The following is a 16,011-nucleotide window of genomic DNA, read 5'->3' as shown; positions in this document are numbered from 1 at the left end:
GGTTGACAATTAGAAAACTTTCATTTGTTTTCCAGAAGGTGGTGCTATGGCACAAGTTTTGGGGTTTCCATAGTGGAAGTGACTAAGTTGGAAGGGTGTATTAAAAAGATGGCATTTAAAAACGACTGGAAACAGTGGGGGGAGGTGTGTGCTTAGTTAGCACTTGGGGCTTTAGGCATGTTCACAGCCTGCTAGGGCAATCCCAGACTGAGGGATTCCCAGAGGTTCATGGATGGACCTCTTGATGGAGTCCCAGGACATATGGGAGAAAACACGTCCCTTCAGCAATCTTTGCCTTTTTAATTTCCCTCTACCTAGTCACGGAGGTCTCTCTTCAGAAATCTGGGTGTTCCTGAAAGGCAAGCGAACCCCTCCAGCTGCAGCCCATGCAGCTGAGCACTTTCATGCACCCCCTTTTCCACCGCCTTTGCTAGAGAGGTGGCTACTCTCACTGCCACTGCAACGCCCCTGGCTCCATAGCCTCCTTGGACTTCAGGTGCATAGATGGATGTCCTGGTGTCATAGGCAGAGGCACTTATATTCGGTCACGGATGTCCAATTAGTTGTAAGTTGAGGGGGAGAGAAAGGAATGTCTCATGCCATTGTGATGCTGACATCACCACCAATGGATTATCTAAAATGTGCTCCACTTTGGAGGCTCCTGCAGAAGAGGAAAGGAAGCCCCTGGCAGGTTTAAAAATGATAAGTGATTTGCATTTAGATTGCTCTGGCCTTTGAATGGAATTTAAAGTGGATGTGAGGGTACTGAGACTGCAAGTTTGAAATTCTTGATCACTTCAGTCATCTGTATTCTTTTATGTAGTATCAGACCAAGATGACAAAGGCTTAAATAAGCAAACAGGTAGAATGGGCAGGAAAGAATAAATCTGTAAAATATCTGGAATAGAAAAGTTAGCTTTGATAGGCTGGCCACTTAAATACCATTACTAACTTTCTTAAAACCAATGTCACATAAAGACTAAATCATTTTGGTACTGATTTTGCTAGTATTGGATGTACTGAGAGAAATCCTAGTTCCTCACTGCAAGACGCAAGAACAGGGGCTAAGATTCAGACCATGGTGAATCAGAAAGTGAAAGAATACTGCATTTTTGAGTACTGTTTGATTTGGGTATTAGAAGCAAAATGGGTTCAAACTGAATATTTCAATTTGGAACCGGTGCTGAGAGACCCCTTTGTTCAAAAACTAGCCAAATAACATTTCTGCAAAAGGAACTTCAGGCAAACAGAATAAGGACAAAGTTTAAAAGTCAGTTGAAGTTTTCTTTTAATGAAAGACCCAAGAAGAAGCTCCTTTGTTACAGTACATAACATATGGCTCTTAGGATATCAGGGAGTCAGATGTTTACACCAGTGCTGAACTGTTACTGGCAGGTGAACAGTGAAGCAGTATTTCCTTTACTGGCATTGAGACTGTAATACATTTTGACATGCAGTAAGCTCTTTGGTAGACTTAATCTCTCAGTGGAATTACAGAATTTGCAAAGTAAAGTAGTAAAATAATTTCATGTAAAATTTGAGCGTAGTACTTCTCACCCATAAGCTATTTATACAGACTTCAGGGGAAAAAAGTCAATCCTAGTAAACTTATAAAATATTGCCTCACAACTTACCAATTAACTTCTATATTCAGACACACACACAAAAATGTAAATGAAATAAAGTGATAAGGAACTTGTAAAATATGTTCCATTATTTTTCTAGTAATTGGGCAATGGAAAGTAATCCGAAGGGCATATGATTCTTTGAAATCCTGGACGGCTACTGCTTTCTCTTCTCCATCCCGCTCCCCCCACCCCAAGCACCTCTCTAAGGCATCATTTTGGAACGGCTACCTAACACATCTTAAGTACGTGAATAACAACAGCAATAGTTTTCAACTGCTACTAACATCATAATGTCCTCAAGACTTTGCCATACCGTATGTGAAGCGTGTGGGTGCAGAAAGGTGACCAAAGTAAATCACTCTACTACAAGAAAAGAAAAACCCATGATAGGGAAAGGTGTATCCAATGATTTTGAACCTTCATGACATCGAGGCTCAATATATATAATGCCACAGAATTTCAGTGTTGGTTTGGTGTGAAAACTGATGCTCCTTCCCTCTGTCCAGTGAGTTCTCTTCCATCAAGAGGTATATTTCTGGAGTGGTTTGTAGTTTGATTTTAAAATCAAACTTGTTCCCACTGTGGATCCGGTATGGAAGCATCTTAATATTCTTTGGGTGACTTAGAAGATTAGTGTCATAATCACGTAATTACATATGGGGTTATTTCACTTATGCCACCTGCACTGCTACAGTTCCAAACCCATCCTGGAGAGATTTACAATAAATAAAGCAACTGAATTTCTCTCACAGGTGGGTTCTAACTTCAGAAGACTTTATGCTCCTAAAGCTGCCACTGGGATCCAGAGTTCATGGCAACGACGGCCCCTCTAGAACGGTCCTTTCACACGACAGTTTGGACGGGAGTGACGCACTGTGCAGGAGAACTGGCTCTCTCAGAGGATGAGGTTGATCGGTTGGAAATCTCTCTCTGTAGTTCCTCTACTTTCTTCTGGAGCTCCGCTCGTTTAGCAAGAAGCTCTTTGTATCTGTTGTGAATGGGCTCCTACAAGAGAAAAACATTGTCAAGTCATTCAGCCAGGCAATCGTAAGCGAACCCGAGTCAAATCATTCCAGTATATAGGTCTTTCCCTGAATGCTGCAGGCTGCACATTCTCAGCTGTGGGGCCACGCCCACCTTTCCAGCATATGGGCGAGAATTAGCTGGACCCTGACAACACCACTCTTTCCCGGTGCCCCCAACTGTTTCCACAGAATACCCTGAAACTGGCACTTACTAATACAACAGAGAAGTAACAAGAAAACCTACAGGCCAAAATTCAAGATCTCCTATCATTCAGTTGTAGAGTTTCAGTCTTTTAAGCAGTTCTAAGTAGTATGTATATATTCCGTAACCTGCTTCAAAATGGACCAGAATTGTGTCAGGCTTTTTTCCTAAAGCCATTTCCTCAAACCTATTAAAATGGCCTAGAAGATATCCAGTCCAGCACACTCATTTTACAGAGGAGGGAAGAAAAGACAAGTGTCTCCTCCAAGACCCTATGAGCAAACTCGGTAAGAGTCAAGTATACTGATGACCCACCCACACTCCCCCATATAGTGCTTTTTCTACTACCCAATTGTAACTATTAACAGGAAAAAGGCAGGTTTTAAATACACCCAATTTTTCTAGTTGCTTTGAAGTTGACAAAGCTAACGGATACAGCTGAATGGATGAAAACCCCCACTGACTATATTAAGAGCATATACCTGCGGCTTCATCCGTGGATTCCACCTGACATAATATCCCACCCAGAGCTCTAGGTGGCGCATGCTGGCCACTGGATAAAGGACATGATTGGAATAGCTCCCATAGAGAGGATTAGTGAAGTCTTCCAGCTGGCTGTTTATATAAGACCACAGTGACACCGTCCTTTTAGGAAGATTCTGTAAGAAAGAAATATAGGTAGTTTTGATTATTAAAATCTCTAGAGGGAGAGAACAGGGACACTTTAGTGAGAAGCCCTGCTTACATTAAAATCAGAGGGTACTGGGAAACCCTGCAATTCATGAGAAAGTTAGACAAGCCCCATACCAGCAAATCCACTCTTAGGTATATACCAAGAGAACAGAATCACAGGCACACGAAACCCTGGACACAGACGTCCAAATCCACATTATTCACTATAACAGCCAATGGGAAGAGACAATCCAAAGTCCATCAACTGATGAATGGATAGAAATGTGGCACATTTATACGATGGAATAATACTTGGCCATGACAAGGAATAAAGTATTGCTACCTACTACACATTGAACCTTGAAAACACACTAAGTGAAAGATGCCAGACACAGAGGCCTCATTTTGAATGAGTCCACTTATATGATGTATCCAGAAGAGGCAAGTCCAGAGATCAGGGTGTGCCAGGGACTAGGAGAAGAGACTGAGGAGTACCTACAAACGGGTACAGGGTTCCTTTTCAATGTTCTCAAGTCAGTGATGCTGATACTTGTACGACTCTGTAGATGTTCTGAAAAGTACTTAAATTTTAATTTTAATTTTATGGACTACAAATTATCTCCCCCAAAAAAGTTTCTTTTTCAAAAATCAAGATAGAGTTAAATTCTATTCAAGGCTCCCAAGAGAGGAGAAGGATCTCTGGAACCTAGGTATTTTTAATTAGCTAACATTTAGTAAGTTCTTGAGTGGTCCCCATGCACAGGAATACTGACTGCATGCTGGACACTGAAGATTCGGTGTACTAAAATTTTTAATATCCGTCTTCAAGGAGCTTACGGTCTACTACATGGCAGTCACCGTAGTGCTTTGTAGTTTATTTTAGTTAACTCTCACCCAATAGTATTTTCCCTAATTTACCAAAGCAGAAATTAACCTGTCCAGGGTTACACAGTAAGGGAGAGATCCAAGATCCCAACCCAGGCAGCCCGGCTCCAGAGCAAGCACTCTGCCACGATGCTTTAGAGAAGAGCATGAATAAACTTGTTTACAACCACATTTTTGGAGTGAAGCGATGCAGAAGGAGACACCAAGATGATTTGGAATTTCATACACAGGACAGATGTATTTTGAGGAAGTCAGAAGTAAAATTTGAAATGTAATCCTCACACAGCTTCCTCTAAAGAATCCCGACCACTTAACAGTGATTATCTCTGGTGAAGCGGGGCAACATACACTTTCTACATAGTATCTCTTCAGTGTTTGGATGTTTTACAGTATTGTTTTACAATTAAAAAACAAAACAAAACAAAACCTGAGATGGCTCATATGTATGCAGAAGGCATCAGGGGATTTGAGCTGTCCGTTCATTCATATGTGTATTTTTTGCTAACAGCATTTTTCTGTACCTGCTTGGAAGGATTTCCATCCTGTAGGGACTAACGAGTAGCACTGGTGCTCCGAAGATTACACGTAACTTCAGTTCAGGCACTACTTCTACCCATAAACTCACCTGACAGCTAGCTGGTACCTTCCGCCTTGTAACGGAGGTACTTGAAAACTAAATCAGGTTCAGATATATGGACCTTACAACATGTGAAAGAAAATACGGCCAAAGACATCATCCCAAAGAACTGTTAAGTTGAAATCTATCGGAGAATACACCCTAGTCTAGGAAACATCACACATACTGGGAGTAAAGGGGGGAGGGTCTTGGCTCATATTTTACCTCTTTTCCTCTCTGCTGTTCGCTGTTACAGAGGAATGTTCCAAATAAACAGCTATATAGATGGTCCAAAATGGTGATGAGAAAATATTCATTGAATTCAAATGCTGTAGGAAACTGCAAATTGAATATCATAAACAAAAATAAAATTAGCACATTTTTTTCAAGCATATTCATCCCCACCTATGGGTAGATAATTTGTAACACTTCCTGAAATTAGGTAAAACAATATTCAGAACTAGATATTTCTAATCCATTATGGCATTATCTGCTTTACCACTTTACTACTTTTCTGAGATTTCTCCCCAAATCTCCTTTTCTTGTGTGTGAATGGTCTGATCTTGGTGTTTCTGTATCCCCTGGGTCTGTTATTCCTAAACTTGTGGAGTAATGAATTTTGACTTTGGCAATTTTGGCAGCTCTAAACATCTAAACATATTTTTCCATTACAATTACTTGGGGTGGGGGGTGGGGACGCCTGGGTGGCTCAGTCAGTTGGGCACCCGACTTCAGCTCAGGTCATGATCTTGCAGTTCACGAGTTCAAGTCCCGCATCTGGCTCTATGCTGACAGCTCAGAGCCTGGAGTCTGCTTTGGATTCTGTGTCTCCCTCTCTCTCTGCTCCTTCCCTGCTTATGCTCTGTCTCTCAGAAATAAACATTAAAAAGAAAATTTTTTTAATAAAAAATTTTTTTAAATAAAAACGAAATTACTAGGGGAGATGGGTGGCTCAGTCGGTTAAGCATCCAACTTCGGCTCAGATCATGATCTCGCAGTTTGTGAATTTGAGCCCCACGTCAGGCTCTGTGCTAACAGCTCGGAGCCTGGAGCCTGCTTTGGATTCTGTGTCTCCCTCTCCTTCTCCCTCTGCCCCTGCCCTGCTCATGCCTCTGTCTGTCTCTCTCAAAAGTAAATAAACATTAAAAATTTTTTTTAAATAAGCATATTTTTCCATTAAAATTACTTAAAATAGGATTTTATTTTGCTAGAGTTACCTAGCCTATTCATTTCTTTACCTCTATCGTTCTTAGCAATGTATAGATGAGCTTCTGGGTAAATATATCGCCATGACTTAACTACTTGTGCAAAATGAGGGAGGAAACCTCTTGGGTTATTATTGATTCTTCTGGCTGAAGTGCTAATGGATCAAACTGTCAAGTTTTATTGCTATCTCCAAATGATATTCTTTAACTTACCGAGAAATCTTACAAGAATTTCCATTTTACATGAAATGTAGGATAATCATTGACCAAATCTCCCAATTCTGGATGGCTTAAAAGAAAGATGGAAGAATGACTTTCCTAGATAAGTTACCTGTCTTGTCATTTGCCAGACACAGTCAATAAACTGAAGAAAAACAGGCGATCGGTCTGCGTCCGCGTGGTTCTTATCTCCATGGCCAAGTCTCTGAAGGAGAAAGAGCAAAATGAAATACTGTATGAGCTTTGTGGGACTTTTCTTTTTCATGGAAATAATTTTATTTTCCAATAAAAGTAATACTGGCTCAATATTCTTTAAGGTTCAAACTCTTCTAAAAAGAGTCACAGCAAGGAAAATAGAAATCACTCATAATTTTACCAGATAGAAGTCTCTATTACCATTATGACGTACAAACTGCCAGATTATTTTCTGACATGCTTGTCACAGGAATACAACGTTGCTTAATAAATGAGACCCAAATCTAAACAGTTAGTAATAGAGACAGCAGCAGTCAGATCTCAGAACCTGATGTTTTGTCCCAGAGATTTAGTATTCCCTAAATATTAACAGTCACTTGTACAAAAGCCTCAGGAAGCAACCTCCTCCTTTAACACTTTTGGCCAGTGTGTGATACTCTGCTGTATCTTAGGTCTCATCCGTCTTTATCAAGAAGAATCACGTTAACACAGACTTTCGAAAACCTTTAAAGAATGCTTGACATCTACCTTCCAAGCATGTACTCACCCGCTTTCTGGTTTTGTTTTGTTTTTCTTCTTTTCTAAGGACCTTTGCCCTGGATGACTGAAACAGACCCTCTATACTCCAAAGCAGGGATTCTAAAAATATGGTCCATAGATTTCTAGGGCTCACGTGGGGGCTGGGGAACTCTGAGGTCCAAACTATTTTCATAATGATACTAAGACATTATTTGCCTCTTTCAGTGCATTGACATTTGTAGCAATGGTGCAAAAGCGATGAAGGATAAAACTTCGGGGACTTTAGGGGAAATGAAGCAAGGCACTGCGGTCAAGCTGCACTAGCAGTGTTATATTCCGCCTTGCCACACACTTGCCGTTAAGTGAAAGGGGGAAAAAGCCAGCTTCCCTGATGAAGCAGTAAAAGTTAAGCTTATTGAATCTCTCCCCTTGGGGCGCCTGGGTGGCTCAATTGGTTGAGCGTCCGACTTCGGCTCAGGTCATGATCTCACGGTTCACGAGTTCGGGCCCCGCATCAGGCTCTGTGCTGACAGCTTAGGACCTGGAGCCTGCTTCGGATTCTGTGTCTCCCTCTCTCTCTGCCCTCCCCTGCTTGTGCTCTGTCTCTCTCTCTGTCAAAAATAAATAAACATTAAAAAAAAATTTTTTTTAAATCTCTCCCCTTAAGGACAGTTGTTTTGTTTTGTTTTTAACATCCTATGTAACAAAGTGGAAAATACGCATGATGTTCTTCTAGTGTAAACTGAAGTTGATGATACAAACAACTACTTTTTCATGGAACGTCATTTTAACTTGAAGGAACAACTAATATATGAACTATGATTAAGACTTGAATATCCCACAGACATTTATTTTAAATGTACAAAATGAATGCGTCATTTCAAGAAAAACGATGACGGGCGCCTGGGTGGCTCAGTCAGTTAAGCGTCCGACTTCAGCTCAGGTCACGATCTCGCAGTCCGTGAGTTCGAGCCCTGCGTCTGGCTCTATGCTGCCAGCTCAGAGCCTGGAGACTGCTTCCGATTCTGTGTCTCCCTCTCTCTCTGCCCTCCCCCATTCATGCTCTGTCTCTGTCTCAAAAATAAATAAACATTAAAAAAAAATTAAAAAAGAAAAACGATGACAAAATTCAAGCTTTGAGCGCAAATTAGATTTGTGGAAAACTACCTGCCACAATAAGTTTAATACTATACAAACTTTGCTGATAAAATCATTGGTGATATTAACAAATGGGATATTATGATATTATGTAATGAAATTCATTAACATTGGAAGAGCTGGATAAGTCAGTAAGCCAGTACTTTCCAAAGAACCAATACATGATGTTACAGAATCACGCATGGGTAAAAGAAAAAATGTATTCCAAGTCCAAGACAGACCAATGGAATTTAATGGAGCAAACAGTGAAAACCTCATGGATTTAGTTTTGGACTCTACATGTAATGTGTACAAGGATCATAGAAGAAATTAGCATTTGTTAACTTTTGGCATAGTATTAAAGAATATCCAGGGGCGCCTGGGTGGCTCTGTAGGTTAAGCACTGACAGCGCAGAGCCTGCTTGGGATTCTTTCTCTACCCGTCTCTCTGCCCCTCCCCTGCTCTCGTGCACGCATGTGCTCTCACTCGAAATAAACATTAAAAAAAAAAAAAAAAGAATATCCACAATTCCCTATAAAAATCTATGAGGACACTCTCTGATTCTCAACCTACATATCTCTGTGTGGTTTTCCTCAAAAGTCAGATTTTCCTCACTGCCTTCAAGCAACAGCAACATTGCAGAAAACTGAATGCTGAAGTAGTTGTGAAATTCAGCCATCTTCTAATAAGCCAGACCTGAAGGAAATTTGCAAAAAATGTAAAACAATGCCACTCTTTGCAATAAATTATTTTGTTGTTTCGGAAAATATAGTTAGTTTTCTTTAAAACGTTATTCAGGTTGGGAGCACCTGGCTGGCTCAGTCCGTGGAGTCTGTATCTTGGTCTCAGGGTTGTGAGTCGAGCCCCATATGGGGTGTAGAGAGTGAAAATAAAGTAAGTAATAAATAAATAAATAAATAAATAAATAAATAAATAAAAAAAAATCATCTAGGATAACATATAGTAGTACCATGGTTTGATGTTTGTGTACCCCAAAATTCATGCTGAAATCATAATGCCCAATGTAATGGCAGGAGTCATTTGTCTGGGAGCGCCTAGTCATAAGGGTAGAACTCCAGTAAGTGGGATTAGCACTCTTATCAAAAGCCCCCAGGAATGCCTGGGTGGCTCAGTCGGTTGAATGTCTGACTTCACCTTGGCTCCAGTCGTGACCTCATAGTTGGTTCGTGGGATCAAGCCCATGTTGAGCTCTGTGCTTTCAGTGCAGAGCCTGCTTGGGATTCTCTGTCTCTGTCTGTGTCTCTGTCTCTCTTTCTCTCAAAATAAGTAAATTTTAAATGGTTAAGCATCTGCCTTTGGCTCAGGTCATGATCTCACAGTTCACGAGTTCGAGCCCTGCATCAGGCTCTCTGCCATCAGTGCAGGGCCTGCTCCGGATCCTCTGTCCCCCTCTCTCTCTGCCCTTCCCCACCTCGTGCATGCATGTACACATGTCCACACACACTCTCTCTCAAAAACAATTAAAAAAAAAAAAAACTTAAAAAAAAAAAGACCCCACAGAGGTTCCTAGCTCTCTTTACCATGTGAGGTCACCATGAGAGGCTGACAATCTACAACCTAGAATAGAACCTTCAATGGAACCAAACTATGCTGGCACCCTGGTCTTGGATTTCTAACCTTCAAGAATGTGAGAAATAAATTTCTGTTGAAATTTACAACCCACCCAGTTTGTGGTATTATGTTACAGAAGCCCAAGCAGACTAAGACAATTTATCATTTCTGTAATTAATATTTAAACATTTTTTTAAAATTTAATTTCTATAATGGCAGCAAATATTGGTAGGTATAAACCATATATGCAAAGTTCTTAGGAGTCATCAATAACTGTTAACAATGGAAAGAGGTCCTGAAATTGAAAAGTTTTAGAAGCATCGCCCTACATTAACAAGCATCACCCTACATTAACTCACAGTCCATGAGTTCGAGCCCCGCGTCGGGCTCTGTGCTGACAGCTCAGAGCCTGGAGCCTGCTTCCAATTCTGTGTCTCCCTCTCTCTCTGCCCCTAACGCACTCATGATCTGTCTCTCTCTGTCTCAAAAATAAATAAAAACATTAAAAAAAAAAAAAACACTTCATTCTTTGAAGTAAGAGGGTTTTTTTTTCCCATGTTTTTTTTCATGGTAAGTATATTTTAGAGAAAACTGAAAAATGTAAGCCATCTGAAAAGATACTCCAGATGCCCAATTTTATTTAACAGTTCAAGTTCAAAAGAGCAGACTACCCTTAAATGTCTGTTTCTTTCAAGTTACAGGTCAATCTTGAACAACACAGGCTGAACAGCACAGGTTCACTGACGTGAATTTTTTTTTATAGTACCGTAAGTATATTTTCTCTTCCCTACAATCTTCTTCATAACATTTTCTTTTCTCTAGCTTACTTTCAGAAAACAGTATATAATACCTACAACATACAAAAAAATGTGTTGATTGATTACATTATCAGTAAGGCTCCCTTCTGGTCAACCATAGGCTATATAAGGAGTTAAGTTTTGGGGAAGAATCAACAGTTATATGTGGATTTTTGACTGTACCCCAACCCCTGCACTGTGCATTGTGCAAGGGTCATCTGTATTTATAAACACTGCTGGCACACCCTGGTAACCACAGGATAGTAAAGGTTAACATTAGAGACAGTGTCTGGGCAAACATCTTTCAGAAAGTCTTTCATCTAATCTAGAAAATGCTGCCAGGAACTAAGCTCTCAGTGGCTTCAACACCTCTGACAATCTAACTCTCCTCTCCGTGATTCTCTAACTCCTCCCACCCCCTTAAACTCCACTCTTGCCAAACTCAATCCCACCTAGACTTTTCCCCACCTTGTTTCTCTTTTTTGGGAAAATATTCCTACTGCTCACTCTCTAAGTTCTATGATTACAACTAACACAGATAAGCAATACAAGAGAACCAAGGCCTGCCAGGTTACTGTTCCCAACTTTTCGGATTGCAAATTTAGTCTTTAACAGAAACACAGCTAAAAACCACTTGAATGTTTATTTAATTAACAGGTACAGGAATTGAATCCAAAGTATCATGTAACAGAAAAGCAAATGTGAAAGCTTAGTATCCTTTGAAAGGGCTATAATAACCCCATTCCTCTGCTTCGGGAACTGTGATTAGTTCTGGGTACCACACTTGAAGTAAGGCATGATCAAAGTCCAGAGGACAACTTGAGTGAAGAGGGGATTAAGATGAGAAAAAATTGAGGAAAAAAAAAAATGAATGTTTAGCCAGAAGAATTGAAGTTTATGCATGAAGTGGGCAGGTAGCTATTTCCAAATACTTGAAGGGCTATCTTATTTGGATAAGCAGTTATATTTGTTCTTGTCTTCAAAGGGGAATGTAAGAGAATGGGAAGGAAAGTTTAGTTCACTATGAGGAAGAACTTTCTAGTGGGTATACTTTCTAGAGTGAGACCAGATAGCCTGAGGAAGAGACTGCTGATTTCTGGAGGTGTTAATGAAGAAACTAAATAATCATTTCATGGGGATACCACAGAAGACATTCAACAATGAATGTCTGGCCTCTGAGGTCTTGCCAACTCAGATCTGAAACCAACAAAAACATCAAAATAAACGTGGAGGCATACAGAGGGCACAAAAATTTGTCATTTCCATAAAACTAACCATAATACTCTCCATATATATGGTCATTACAGTGTTAGTACTTGAAGAAGGATAATCAAAAAGCTGTTTTATTCCCAACTCTGAGTGAAAGTTTTATTTTTTTCTCTGATACTTCTTTTGGTCCCAGCCTGATTTTTTTTTTTTTAAGACCCTGTTTCTGTGTGAGCACTGCTACTTTGAAGTATTCTTAGATTAAGAATAATAATTAGGGGCGCCTGGGTGGCTCAGTTAAGTGTCTGACTTCGGCTCAGGTCATGATCTCGCCGTTCCCAAGTTCAAGCCCCGCTTGCTTCAGATTCTGTGTCTCCCTCTCTCTCTGTCCTCCCTGCTCACACTGTCTCTCTGTCTCTCTCTCAAAAATAAGCATTAAAAAAATTTTTTTAAAAGAATAATAATTAAACAATTCTTGGCTTCTTTTACATCTACAGGAAAGATTAGAAGTGCCTTGTAATTCCATAACCATTCATGCCAAACCGAACTGCATTTAATGGTAGAGACACCTTGTGGAAGTCAAGGCATGGCATCTAATGTTTCCCCTGGTAGTGATCACAGAAGGGACCGAGCCAGACACCAGACTACACAGCCAAGAGAGGACATCCTAATGCTTTCCAAAACTAACAAAGTTCCCTCTAGAAGTTTATCCCTTTAGTATAAAGGGGTAAGTTTTAGATGAGTATCTAATGAATAAAAGGCATTGTTTTCACACGCCATATGAGAAATGCCTGTGATAGATAAATCAAGTCAAGGTTCTTTACTCACAAGCTGAAATCGATGTCCAAAGCTTAGCCATTCTTTTTCCACAAGGACTTCAAAGCCTCGGATGCTTCGATAGTAGCCATCTAACATGAGCATGGCAAGGGAAGTTAGCTGAGCTGTTCGGTCCCATCCGTCGCTGCAGTGCACAACCACAGACGTCTTTCCTGACTCTACTTTGTCAGCGATCCTAAGAGCCCCTGCAAGAATAAGCTGCAAAACAGATTTTTTTTTTAATGAAATTTTTAACAAAGTACTTCCTTCTTTAAAATTAACTAACACAGTTTTATTATGGATGATTATCTCAATAACATGTGGAGAAAAAACACCAGTCCCTTCCTAAAAAGAATTCTTGTAAGTGGAAGAATATCTATAACATTTTGCCTTTAGAACTAGAAAAACGTCATATATGCAAGCTATTAATCTGCACAATGAAAGAGCCAAATGAAGGGTGCCTTTGGGTTCTATACAAATCAACAGTATGAGTGAGAGAAAAGAAGGATTAAATTGTAAGAGGTCTGTTTCTAAGAATCTTCAAATATCCCAACATCATCTATTTAAATAAAAATAATTCGCCAAATGAAGTCCTATACATTACTTAAACAATGCTTACTTCACCAAATTAGAATAGCTATGAAAGCAATAATATTGGATCTCTCTTAATGTATTCTATAGCTCCTATAGCTTTACCGGTTTTATGTATGTCACAGCGCTTACAGCAAGCACAGTATAAAACTTTAGAGTAAGCTACCTTTCTGTATCAGACAATAAAAATAGTCTCTAATTTTCATGAGGTCAAACTGGCCTTCAATTTTGTCTGAAGTTTAGAGATTCTAACGTGACTATAAGTCTGCTCCTTAACACGAAAAATCTCCTTTCCCTTTATTTCATCATATTAATATGTACGTGCCTATAGAAGTCTGCATTTTCTGAAAACTGCTCAGCAGATCAATATATTACTATGTCAATTTAAATGGTATTTAAATTAATTTCAGTTATGTTTAAAAATATGCAGACACTGCAAAAGAATTACCTCTTCTGAAGTTGATCTTGAGTTAAAACCAAAAAGAAAGACAACACTATAATGTCCTTTAAAATGGTAGGTAGAATTCTGGGAGGCGGTGGTAAGAGGGAAAGAATAGATTACAACAGAACCAGATGCACAGTATAGGAAACTAATTCACTCAAGCAACACACCTTAGAAGTAGTTCTAATCATCAAAGCAGCTAGCAATTTTTCAGTGTAGAGAAAGAGACTTTCACCTTAATTTCAATTGTACGAAAAGTGACAGACAAAAGGACAGAGAAAGTCTTTGCTGGATTCTCCACAATAATACAAGAAATAACAACATACACCTAACCTTAATATGTTCAAGCCAGTGAGTAGATTCCAAGTTAGACAACCAGTGAGTCTCCTCAATGTTAGGGTACACAATCTCCTTAAGTTTTCGTAATGATTCTCTCATAACATGAATATTGTGGATATCCAGAAAAACGAGTTCTGCATTTTGATACGCATCTTCACTTTCATAACCTCCACCCTTTGCCTGGGAAAAAAAAGCACACACCACAGGAATTCCTAAATTAGTGTACACCCATTGTATGTAAACATACATCGAAAAGTGCCGCAGAATATCCAATAGCATGAAAGAGGACACACGTTATTAATGAATAGGAAAACTCCATGGGAAAATTTCAATGGCTCAGGACATCTTAACACAACTACTCTTTGCTACATGTTCTTTAGAAAACAGGAAGATACACTCTTACCGTGACTTCCTTATACAGCTGTTACAAAAATTAAATGTGATTACATATATGAAGATCAACATTTTATTTTTTGAGAGAGTGAGTGTGCAAGCGGGGGGGGGGGGCAGAGGGAGAGGGAGATGGATAGGGAGAGAGGGAGAGAGGGAGGAAGGGAGAGAAAGAGAGAGGATCCTAAGCAGGCTTGATGCTCAGTGTGGAGCCCGGCATGGAACTCAATGTCACAAACTGTGAGATTATGACCTGAAATCAAAAGTCAGATGCTTAACCAACTGAGCCACCCAGGCACCCTGATACTTAAGCATTTTAAAGCACTAAATTTTTCCTACCTACATTTCAAGTTCTAGTCAAACATAATTTATTACATTAGACTGAAATCACCAGCTCCATGTGCAGGGACAACATCTATCTAGTTTCTTACTGGCCCATGCTTCTCCACCTCCCTTCCTCTTCACCTCATTTAATCTGAATATTTGTAAAATGCTTTGCAATCGTAATGACTTGCTTCTATTTTAGCCACATAATTATTTTTAAAGAAAAAAGATGGAACAAGTATAAAAGCACAGAATACCAGAATAAATTACTATCTCTACCCTCAAATACTTAAATCTACATCTGCAGAACAGACTGAGAAATATTTGGTCTTAAAAATAAGCTGTGGCTGGAAAGAACTTAATTCTTCTGGACTGAATCTTTCTCTGTTTTTTAAATAAAGTATTCTATCTCCTACCTCTCATGTATAAAAATCAACTTCTTAGAGAACTAATGGAAAAAAGTGAGAAAAATATTAGAATGGCCACTGTAGTTATATAAAATTAAGTGATCATATGACTCACACCATTGAAAACAACAAAACTCACGAACTCATAACCAACAACAAATTAGGGAAAAAAACACAGAAGGTCAAGCTTCCTTTCTGACACTAGATAGTCTGGGAAATAGTTTGGATTCAAGACTGGCACAAGTACAAAGTTAACAGTGTTTCGGCAGGGACCTATTAACAAAGATTACTCCTGGAGAGTGGAAACACAACAGGTCAGGGGTAAGAGAGACAGACTTTCAATTCAAATTGGTTACAACATATTCTGGAAAGATGGTAGTGGAAACTACACAGAACCAGTCACAAAAACAAACAGAATGAAAATGCTCTGGAATCAGATAGTTGTAGAACTTTGTGAATATACTAAAAATGTTTGAATATACACTTAAAAAGAGTGCATTTTATGGCATGTGCATTACATTTCAATAAAATCAACAATTAAAAAAAAAACACAGCAACCAGATAGTAAAGCTAAAACCACACAAATCATTTAAAACAGAAATGGATACAAGGCATTCGGTGAAACTTCAATACCACCAAGAGCCACAAGAGCTGAATGCTGTCAATGAACCTGTGGGAAGCAGCAGAGGGAGTAATGGATATAAGATGGACTGGAGAACAGGAGAACTTTATACCTTATACACAAAAGAGCCTTATACTTTTTAGTGTTTGTTCTGCTTCTGGTTTTGGCCTTCGTCTTCTGGCACTACAGGAGAGCCCAACA

The 16,011-nt window shown here is 39.4% G+C and overlaps 1 protein-coding gene across 3 annotated transcripts in view; it reads right to left on the bottom strand.

The window, feature by feature from the left end:
- Positions 1-1,271: 1,271 nt before the first annotated feature.
- The window catches only part of MTMR2 (myotubularin related protein 2), a 117,403-nt gene continuing 102,663 nt past the window's right edge, over positions 1,272-16,011 (bottom strand). For all 3 annotated transcript variants that reach the window (XM_043579890.1, XM_043579891.1, XM_043579893.1), the window contains 6 exons: positions 14,062-14,247; positions 12,708-12,914; positions 6,565-6,657; positions 5,254-5,367; positions 3,338-3,514; positions 1,272-2,633 (listed from right to left, as the gene is read on the bottom strand). In XM_043579890.1, coding sequence (XP_043435825.1) covers positions 2,472-2,633; positions 3,338-3,514; positions 5,254-5,367; positions 6,565-6,657; positions 12,708-12,914; positions 14,062-14,247 — 939 coding nt within the window. In that variant the 3' untranslated portion in view covers positions 1,272-2,471. The remainder of the gene's footprint in view (positions 2,634-3,337; positions 3,515-5,253; positions 5,368-6,564; positions 6,658-12,707; positions 12,915-14,061; positions 14,248-16,011) is intronic.

Source organism: Prionailurus bengalensis, chromosome D1 (assembly GCF_016509475.1).
Source record: "Prionailurus bengalensis isolate Pbe53 chromosome D1, Fcat_Pben_1.1_paternal_pri, whole genome shotgun sequence".
NCBI lineage: Eukaryota > Metazoa > Chordata > Mammalia > Carnivora > Felidae > Prionailurus > Prionailurus bengalensis.
This window is presented reverse-complemented; position numbering and strand designations above follow the sequence as displayed.